This window comes from Marmota marmota, unplaced genomic scaffold, assembly GCF_001458135.2.
Source record: "Marmota marmota marmota unplaced genomic scaffold, marMar, whole genome shotgun sequence".
In the NCBI taxonomy this organism is placed as follows: Eukaryota; Metazoa; Chordata; class Mammalia; order Rodentia; family Sciuridae; genus Marmota; species Marmota marmota.
The window spans coordinates 28,620,812-28,630,774 of NW_026000019.1; the positions used below are offsets into that span (position 1 = coordinate 28,620,812).

At 45.6% G+C, this 9,963-nt stretch overlaps 1 protein-coding gene across 2 annotated transcripts; it reads left to right on the forward strand.

Moving 5' to 3' along the window:
- The first annotated feature begins 2,626 nt into the window (after positions 1-2,626).
- On the forward strand, positions 2,627-9,064 carry Slamf9 (SLAM family member 9). Of its 2 annotated transcripts, XM_015492019.2 has the most exons (5): positions 2,627-3,037; positions 5,709-5,783; positions 6,180-6,521; positions 8,068-8,340; positions 8,717-9,064. In XM_015492019.2, exons 2-5 carry the CDS (start codon positions 5,738-5,740, stop codon positions 8,908-8,910), a joined length of 855 nt encoding a protein of 284 aa, XP_015347505.1. In that variant the 5' UTR covers positions 2,627-3,037; positions 5,709-5,737; the 3' UTR covers positions 8,911-9,064. The 2 variants fall into 2 exon arrangements, with proteins under 2 accessions (XP_015347505.1, XP_015347506.1); XM_015492020.2 differs by lacking the exon at positions 2,627-3,037 and having other exon boundaries at positions 5,492-5,783; positions 8,068-8,279; positions 8,717-8,881.
- Positions 9,065-9,963: the final 899 nt, after the last annotated feature.

Consider the following 9,963-nt stretch of genomic DNA (forward strand, 5'->3'; position numbering starts at 1 on the left):
GGGGGTGGGGGGGTACCAGGGATTGAACTCAGGGGCACTCAACTACTGAGCCACATCCCCAGCCCTATTTAGTATTTTATTTAGAGATGGGAGTCTCACTGAGTTGCTTAATGCCTTGTTTTGCTGAGGCTGGCTTTGAACTCATGATCCTCCTGCCTCCGCCTCCCAAGCTGCTGGGATTACAGATGTGTGCCGCTGCACCTGGCCTATGTTTTCCCTTTTCTCTCTCATCATGTATTTTCCTTCTCCTTCAAAAACAATTTTTTTTTGAAAGAATATGACTTATAAGCTCTTGAAGAGGTCTACAAGGCCTGGTAAGCTGTCTCCTGTCCATCTTTCTATCCTCATGTCAAATCTTCTCCATTTCCCTCTCCCGGTTTCCCTCTTGGTAGATGCCCTCTGTGCCTCAGCACACACCGCAAGGCTTTGCCCGAGCTGGCCCCACTGCGAAGAGCAGTCTTTTCTCCTCCGTTTCATAAAGAGTCCTTTGGGTGCAGTTCAATAATTTGCAGACCATTTCATTTCTCTCCAGCCACCTTCATGGTTCAATTGAACAATTACCCTTTTAGCATGGAACCCTGGAAGAGGTAAAGGAAAAGGAAAAGCATGTATCAAGTGCACAGTCTTGCCCCAGACAGAGTACGCACATAAAACCTCAACGTGCTTTGACTGGGGAGGGGGGCGTCATGTAGTTGGAACTCACTTACTGGCTCCTCCAGAACTGTGGCTCTGCTCTATGGGTCCCCATCTTTCCAGATCCAAAGAGAACCTGAAAAAAATTTTTTTGAGCAAAGGCTTGGACCCTTATTATCTTCCTTTATCCTCTCCATCAAAGCAGAATCAAATTTTCACCTCTCCCTCTTTTTCAAAGTTTTATATCAGAATTGGGGCAGGGAACTTTTTTTTTTTAATTTTTTTTATTTTTAAAGATCCAGGCAGAAGAGAAGGAGGTCTACATTTTGCTGATGCAACCACTTTGTGTATATAATGTTTTACTGTGCCCCACCCCAACACACCCTTAGAAAAGGGTGGAGGAAATCTCTCTGGGAGATGATCCAAGAAGGAGGAATGAGGAAAATGGATGGAGAAGGGAGAAAAGTTAATAAAAGATGTGCCAGCTGATTACTGCTGTGGACAATAGGAGCTCAGACCTTCTGAAGAACCATGAAGAACAGGCATCAGAATAGTTCAGAGAATATTTATCCACTAACTGGTCACTTCATTGGCTGGTGCACAAAGCTCCAGTTGCACCTGTGCTTAGGCTGGGTGGCCTCCTACATTTGCAAAAAAGGACAAGAAATTGAAAAACAGAACCCATCCAGAGTATAAACGTCAAGTAGGACTCAGTCATAAAACTGCCCATCACAGAGGTGAACAGGCTGTGCCACAGAGAACTTTAAGTATGTGCTATAAGCAAGATGTTAGAATGGTTGTCTTCTTGCTTGATTATTTGGGGCTGACAGTGTGACAGGTGTCAGGAGATTAAAGGAAGTGTCAGGGATAGCTCCCCTTGCAGAATTTACAGGGGGTGGGGGAGGATTAAAGAGAAATGGTGTTGTTGTTCTTGGAGGCCCCTCACCCGTGGCTGGAAAATTGAAAAAGGATGACTGGGAAAGAGACTTCTTTGCAAATAGTTGTTACCTCTGGACAGAAGCCAGGTGAGGGGGACTCAAGAAGAATAGAGAACTATGAGAAGTACGTCCTACCAGTGAGAGTCCTAGGGGACAGCAGCCCAGGAGATAAGCCCAGGAGAGTAAAAACTGTGAATTAAGATCTGACTCCCAAGGAGCCAGGATTGTGGAGCCATGTCCTAGATCCTGGAGGGAATCTGTTATGGCAGGAATGTTTATGATGGATAACCGAGGGCACCCTTAACAGACTGTCTGCTTGGTTGGCCTGGATGCTGCACAACAGGGGCATTTGGTGGGGTAAGAGAGGAGAATGGAGGTGTGTGGCCAGATGTCCAGGGACTGAGGAAGGAGTTGCAAGTGATCACCCAGAATAGAGGTGCATCCACTCCTGACCAAGGGTGGAAGAAAGGGAGCCATAATTGTCTCCCAAGAGAAAATAGTTCCTCTTCATCATTTGCCAGAAATGCAAAGCCACTCAGCCAGGTAAGAACTCCCAATCCTTCCCCATCTTTCTATGAGAGGGAAACACAGATGGGGGAGACAGTTGAGAGAGTATATCAGTCAGGGATGCAGTGAGGAGAGGTAAGCTGAGAGTGAGAAGAGAGCTTTTTCCTGCGCTTTCCCATCTCAGGCTCGTATTCCAAACAAATCCAAGCCAGGAAAAGCAGGGATTATTTGATTATAATTTAGGTTTGGAGTTTTCTACATGACATGGGACAGGAAGTTTCCCTCTCTTTCGATTTCTCTCTCTGTCCTATACTGGGGTGCTCTACCGCTGAACTATATCCCCAGTTTTTAAATTTTGAGACAGAATATTGCTAAGTTTCCAATGCTGCCCTGGAACTGTGATTCCCCCCCGCCTTGGACTTCCTGGTAGCTGAGATGACAGGTGTGTGCCATCGCACCCAGCTGGAAACTCTCATTCTGAACTGAAACCAGAAACCAAGCCCACGTTCTCAGGGCAGGGGAACACTACCCCAGTGAGTAAGAGTGAAGAACCAGTGGGAGACAGAACTGAAGTTGCATGTGGATCACAATCCCGGAGATAGAACGGGAATCGGACTGGAGAATCCGCTCTGAGAAGCCACTTTCTCTGCATTCATCTGGGAGGGCTCAGGGAAGACCTGGAGGTAGAAATCATTTTCTTCTCCCTGATAGGCTTAATGGATTGTTTATGATTATTTAGGGAGACAGGTTTAAGAAGCCTGAGTACAGTTACCTTCTGGCTATCAGCATACTCGCTGTAGCAGCCAGGAAGGTGCCCCTCACTCTCCCTTCAAGAGAAAACTTATCTTTAGCTGCAAGGAGTACGGTGAACTGACAGCCTCTGGCTGTAGCACTGTCAGGATCCTGGGCAGCCCGGCCAATAGCTACACACCGTACTGGCACTTGGACATTCTTGCACGGTGAGTGTACCTGGACACTCCTGCCCAACACAGGTTCCCTTTACTGTGCAACCTTTGTTCCAGACCTCACTGTTGAGCCAGCAGAGATTGTGAGAACTGCTTCATGGCCTGAAGATCTCCCTACTCCATCTGCTCCTTCCCCCTTTGATCTTTTCCAGGCAGTAACCCCCACTAAGCTTCTTTTACTCCTAATTCCAGCATCTGCTTCTCAAAGAACCTAACAGATATACTCACTGAACTTTAAACTCTGAACATTATGCACCATGACCTGTTTTTTTTTTGTTTTGTTTCTTGCTTTAATCTTATTTGAAAGATTTTTCATTTTGTGTTTTTAGTTGACAAAAATTTGTGTATACACTTGACATGTACACCATGCTGTCACGTGACATTGTAAAATGGCTAGATCTAGCTGTAATACATGGATTACTTCACATACTTGGTGTTTGTGATGTGTACATTTAAAATCTACTCTCTTATCAATTTCCAAGGATACTATAATTGTTATAAATCTTAGTAACCATTTTGTGCAATAGATCTCTTGAACTTGTATTTCCTGTCCAACTGAAATTATGTATCCTATGACCAACATCTCTCTACCTACCCACCCACCCCTAATCCCTGGACACTACCATTCTACTCTTTATTTATGTGAGTTTAGCTTTTTAAGATCCTATGTATAAGTGAGATCATGTGGTATTTGTCTTTCTGTACCAGACTTCTCTCACCTTAACACAATGTCCTCTGGTTCATCTATGTTGTTACAAATGACATAATTTCTTTCTTTTTAAAAGCTGAGTAGTATTTCATTGTGGTATTGCCCACATTCCCTTAACCATCCATCCTTTGATGGACACTTAGGTTGTTTCCATATCCTGGTTATAGTGAATATGGCAATAGCAAACATGGGAGTGCCAATCTCTCTTTAGTATACTGATTCATTTTTCTTTGGATACAGGTCAAATATTGAAATTGCTCTATATTATTTTATCTTTTAAATAAGTGGGAAGACTAATAAAACAAAGTTTCATACTCAGGCCCAAATCAGATCTACCTTTATTTTTAAAAATCCTGTCCCCTGAGGCTTGGTGCTCATAAACTTTAAGAACTAACCATTTCTCCTTTTCACTTAGCAGATTCTATTCATCCTTGAGATCTTAGCCCAAATATCATTTCTCCTCCACAGCTTTTTCTCAATCCTCTTGACTCCAACTTTCCTAAGTGATCTTATTATAGGTTCTTCTAGTTTATTTATTTATTTATTTATTTTGGTACTGGGGATTGAACTCAGGGGCACTCTACCACTAAGCCACACCCTCATCACTATTTTGTATTTTATTTAGATACAGGGTCTCATTGAGTTGCTTTACACCTCACCTTATTGAGTTGCTTGGCACCATGCCATTGCTAAAGCTGGCTTTGAACTTTCAAACCTCCTGCCTCAGCCTCTGAAGCCTCTGGGATTACAGGTGTGTGCCACCTTACCCGGCAGATTCTTCCAGTTTTTGCTTTGGCAGGATATGTCAAATTTGTAGTTACTTGTCCAAGATCAGTTGTGAGCCTAGGGGTTCCATTGTCACAAATCTGAACTATTGGTCATTGCTAATTGCCCAGCACTGAGGACAGTGTGTGGATCATAGAAGCTGCTCAATAAACATTTGATTAAGGGTTGAATTTACTGAACTAGAGATGTGAAATGTTGGTACAGGACTAGAATCGAATATATGTACGCCTTCATTGTGTCTTTTGACTTGAGACACCATTTTTGCTTCCTCATTATAGCACAAATTCATAGACTTGAGTGTTTTTTAGAAGAAACTTAAAGATTATTCAATCTGAGGATCCATCTGATGTCAGAGACACTGCAGAACATTCAAGCACATGGTGGTCCAGTCTTAGCTTGAATACTGGGGACAGAAACTACCTCTCAAGGCCACCCACCCGTTGCCTCCTGGACAGCCCCAACTCTCAGAAAGTCTGTTCTTACCCCGATGTTCTGATAATCTATTCCTGAATCTGGGTATAATCTTCCTATAGCTTTGATCAACAATGTGTTCATACAGAGTGATTTTAAAGTCTTTATGTAACAATATCAATAACCTAGATCAACTTTGGTCCAAACTGCTTTTGAGAAAAGGAGCAAATTTCCCCCTCTGAATAGTATCTCAAGTAGGAACAAAACTGGCTTTAAATAGAAAGAGTTCCTTCACGTGTCCATTCTGAAGATAGCAATTGAGTGCTAATGTGTGACTCGGGGTGGGGGTGGGGGTGCGGGCAGCAATGCTGAGACATACAGAGGGAACACAAGATGGAGTCCTTCTAGGGGAGATCATGATATTTATAAGATCACATGACCACAGCTACATAGGAACTACTGATAGCTGGGTCAAATGACAGGCTCGGGAGAGTTTGGGGCATGTGGTATCTATGGGGGTCTGGGCACACAGAGGGTAAGAAGTCTAGAAAGTATTCATTGGGAAGTAGGATTTGAGCTGAGTTTAGTGAATGGACATGAGTTAGTGGACAAACCGTCTGACGATCAGGCCCAGAGACAGAAGTCTTTCTGTGAAGGCTAGGGTGGGGCTCAGTGAGAACGGAGGAAGTTAGAGTAAGAATTATTTCCCTTTCCTCAGGACTGCCAACCAGTCTTGTCCACAGCTTGTCTTGTCCACAGCCTGGGGGCCGGACCAAGTCACTGCTGACATGGGCGCTCTTCCTTGGCTGCTTCTTTTCCTGCTACTCCAGGGAGGTGAGTGACGGTCCCTCCTACACAGGACGGTCTTCTCCACTCAGTTCTCCTGTTCTGCTAGTGAGACCCTTTTGGGGAGTTGTCTGTGTCAGGTTTTTCTGGGAGTACAAGGAGCAGGGTGTGGCTTCAAGGCAGGATCTAAAGAGAAGGACATCTGGGAACACAGAAGAGGGAGAAGTCCCAGGGTGGCAAAAGAGAAGTTAAATTTGAAGAGTGAAAAGTCAGAGGGAAGCCCACCCTGGTGGGTTCTACTCAGGAGCAATGGAGCCTACAGCCAGAAAAGGTCGGACTGAGAAGTTTCTCGATTGTGTTGGAGCCACAGCTCCTGAGGCCAAGCTCCGCGGCCCAGAGAAACCAGCTGGGCCATTTCCATCCCTTTTCTTCCTACTTCTGCAGCCAAAGGGAACTCTGGAGATGATGCTGACACCGAGGAAGTAGTTGCAGTCCTTCAGGAGTCCATCAGCCTCCCCCTGGAAATCCCACCGGATGAAGAGGTTGAGAACATCATTTGGTCCTCTCAGAGAAGGCTTGCTACGGTGATGCCAGGGAAAGAGGGACAGCCAGCGACCATCACCGTGATTGACCCTCACTACCAGGGTCGAGTGAGCTTCCTGGAGCCCAGCTACTCTCTGTACATCAGCAATGTGAGCTGGAAGGACGCAGGGTGTTACGAAGCTGAAGTCAACATGAGGACTGCTCAGCTGTCAATCACCCAGCTGTACAATCTACGCGTCTACCGTGAGTTTAGACTGGGGACCGACTGGGGACCGCAAAAGCGTCGCTGACTTATGCCCTCCTGAGCGTCCCAGGCTATAGAGTTAGGGGTCTCAGGACTCAGGGTTTGGGTCTGAGGGGACAGGATGAGAGGGCAAACCCCTTCCAGGGTGCCCAGCTCCAGTATCTGAGCTGCAGCAACAGGTGGGTGAGCTAGAGAAATAAAGGATGGGGCACTAAAGGGTGTCCCCACGCAGGGATGAGGGGCTTTGGGTACACACCCTCTCAGGGTCTTTTCTCTCCCAGTGAGATTGTGTGTCCTAGTGATGAACACCACTTCCATTCTTGAGCACTAATAATCCCCACTGTGCAATTTGAGGGGACTTACCAATGTCTTCCATTTACTTGAACCCAAATTTCTTTTTTTGTGCTGGTCACACTGAATCTACTTAAATCTTGGAGAGACAATGGTTAAAATACAAGTGCCATTGGGAGAGGTGATAATATTTTGTAAAATCAAAGAAGGAGAAGAGGGTTTGGAGGAAGGTGGGATATAAAAGTTAAAAAGAAGAACGAGGCATGGTGGCACATGCCTATAATCCCAGTGATTCTGGAGCCTGAGGCAGGAGGATGACAAGTTCAAAGTCAGCCTGGGAAACTTAGCAAGATCTTTTCTTACAAAAAAAAAAAAAATATATATATATATATATATATATAATATTTATTTATTTATTTTATGTGGTGCTGAGGATCGAACACAGGGCCTCGCACATGCAAGGCGAGTGCTCTATCTCTGAGCCACAACCCCAGCCCCTTATCAAGACCTTTTCTCAAAGTAAAAAATTAAAAGGGTTGGGGATGTGACTCAGTGGTAGAACACCCTTGGGTTTAAAAATCTTTAATCCCAGCTGGGTTCCGTGGCACCACGCCTGTAATTCCAGTGGATGGGGAGGCTGAGGCAGGAGGATCGTGAGTTCAAAGCTAGCCTCAGCAAAAGCGAGGCACTCAGCAACTCAGTGAGACCCTGTATCTAAATAAAATACAAAATAGGGCTGGGGATGTGGCTCAGTGATTGAATGTTCCTGAGTTTAATCCCTGGTACACCTCCACCCCAAAAACTCTTTAATCCCAGTATCAAAAAAAGAAAAAAAAAGAAAGAAAGAAAAAGAAAAAAGTAAAAGAGAAGGCATAAAGAGGAGGTAGAAGATAGAAGACACCAACGTCAGCTCAGTCTATCTTAGCAGTTGCCTGGGGACCCTGGAACCATAAGTGTTCTGGAGGTTTTTTGTTTTTTTTTGATGTTGATGGACCTTTATTTTATTTGTTTATTTATATGTGGTGCTGAGAATCGAACCCAGTGCCTCACACATGCCAGGCAAGTGCTCTACCACTGAGCCATGACCCCATCCCTGGAGGTTATTTTCTGTTTGGTTTTGTTTATTTGTTATTTAGGTGAACGGGCTCTCGAAGCAGCATCCATACCCCAAGGATGAGGAGCTTCAAAAATAGATTCAATTCTGATTGTTCAGTGAGTCTTTGTGTTTTTTTTTTTTTTTCTTTTCTTTTCTAGAACGGCTGTTGAAGCCCAGAATCACTGTGAACTTTGAGATCTCTGGGGAAGGTTCCTGTAATATATCCCTGACATGCTTTGTGGAGAAGGGAGGCATGGATGTGACCTACAGCTGGCTCTCCTGGGGGGACAGTGCTGGCTCAGCCCACGAAGGCCCCATCCTCAGAGCATCCTGGAGGCCTGGGGACAGTGCTCTTTCCTATACCTGCAGGGTCAGCAACCCCATCAGCAACATCAGCTCCCATCCTATCCCTGCTGGGTCTTTCTGTGCAGGTATAAGGACCCCAGAGACAATCCCTAAGCTCATGCAAGACCCATGCCTCCAGGCCCCATCTCTCCCCATCCTGATTCTTCTTAAGAGCACACAGATTCCAGAATCTACACCCCTCCTATTAGCAGCTTGATACCGGAACTGGGGAGTACGATGCTCCCAACTTCCAAAGATCTCTTCTCCACTTGAATTGAGATTGCTCCCCAGAGCTCAGTTCCTGAGCTTCTGTGCATGGAATATATATTTCCAGAGCTACTTGCAAAGAGACATAAACCGATTGTAAACCTGAGACCCCTTCTCGTGGAACTTGGGGAGGCTGCCTCCTAATCTTGCTCTTCTCGCTGATGAGCCCCTTTCCCTCCCTTCTATCCATCCCAGATCCTGGCTATCCTGAGAAGTCTTCCACAGTCTTCTGCCTCCTGGCTAAGGGATTGCTGCTCCTCTTGCTCTTGGTAATTCTAGTGGTGAGCCTCTGGGTCATCCGAGTCTACAAAATGCCAAGGATGAGGTATCTCAAGAGAAACAGAATGAGACTGAGGAAAAGGGGGAAGGCTGGCCCCAGCCCAGCCTGACCTGGGTCTTGACTCTGGCTTTTCTTTCCAGCCTTGGGGATCTTCCGGCCAGGTGGGCAGAGGGGAAGCGGGGGTTCTCAGGGGTGGATACTCAAAGGACCATATTTTCCAAGAGAAGACCACCTGGCAATAAAATCAAATTAAGTACCCACTACTTCTGGGGAGCCTTGTTTGGTCCTTTTGTCCTCATTGGTTGCTCTAGCAAAAACCACTTTCTCTTTTTCTTTGCATCCTAGATCCTTCACCAAGCCCACATGCTTTTCCCCTGCCCTTGGGGACTGAGTTGAATGACCCACTCATCGTGAGGTGTTGTTTGCTTTTACTTTGCCTTCCTCATAGGGTGACCGTTCTGTTGGATTAAGAGCCGAGTTCTTGGACCACTGACTTCTATTTGTGGTTGGCACCACTGTCTGTCTGTTCCTTCCTTATAGATCTCCATATGTCTTCTCTATGGAGTCTTGCTTTGGGTTATTGCCTACTTTCCACCCACTGGCAAAGAGCCTTAAGCTTATGTTCCTGCTCTTTCCCTAATTCAGTTTGAATTCTTCCCCTAAGCTTGAGTGCCACTGTTTGTCTCCATCATTCCACAGATCAGATCTTGTGGATCCTGTCTGTGCAACTGCCAGACTTTGGTAGGAGTTGGTGAGGTTGAAAAACCAGTCCCCAAAGAGCTCCTAACATTTTTAAACAGATCCACTCTGCTGTCCAAGGGCAAGAACCCTTGTCCTTCTGGAAGACAGTCTTTGGTCTGAGGCCAGTCTTCTGTGCCTCCCTTAGGTCCTGAGCATGCTTGATTCCCCAAAGCTCTGCACCCCCAAATACTTCTGGCTCCTTTCTTATCTATCCTAGCAGATTCCATTATAGGGTTGGAGACTACCTGGAAAAAAATCACCTGGAGTCCATCAGGCACACAGAGAGCCAGCCCAATTCTCATGTATATCAGAATCTGGCACACAGAAAGTCAATAAAGGAATGAATGGTCCCTGGATGGGCTGGCCCAGGGATCTCCCTGGAGTTAGTAAAGTCTGTTCTTCTCACATCTAGTCTCTGAAT

What these genes read in the sequence shown, in the direction of transcription:
- Slamf9 (XM_015492019.2), top strand. Translation starts at nt 5,738, where the DNA reads ATGGGCGCTCTTCCTTGGCTGCTTCTTTTCCTGCTACTCCAGGGAG. An exon ending in TTTCCTGCTACTCCAGGGAG is followed by an intron (nt 5,784 to 6,179) that starts GTGAGTGACGGT and finishes CTACTTCTGCAG; the next exon opens with CCAAAGGGAACTCTGGAGAT. An exon ending in TGCTGGGTCTTTCTGTGCAG is followed by an intron (nt 8,341 to 8,716) that starts GTATAAGGACCC and finishes TATCCATCCCAG; the next exon opens with ATCCTGGCTATCCTGAGAAG.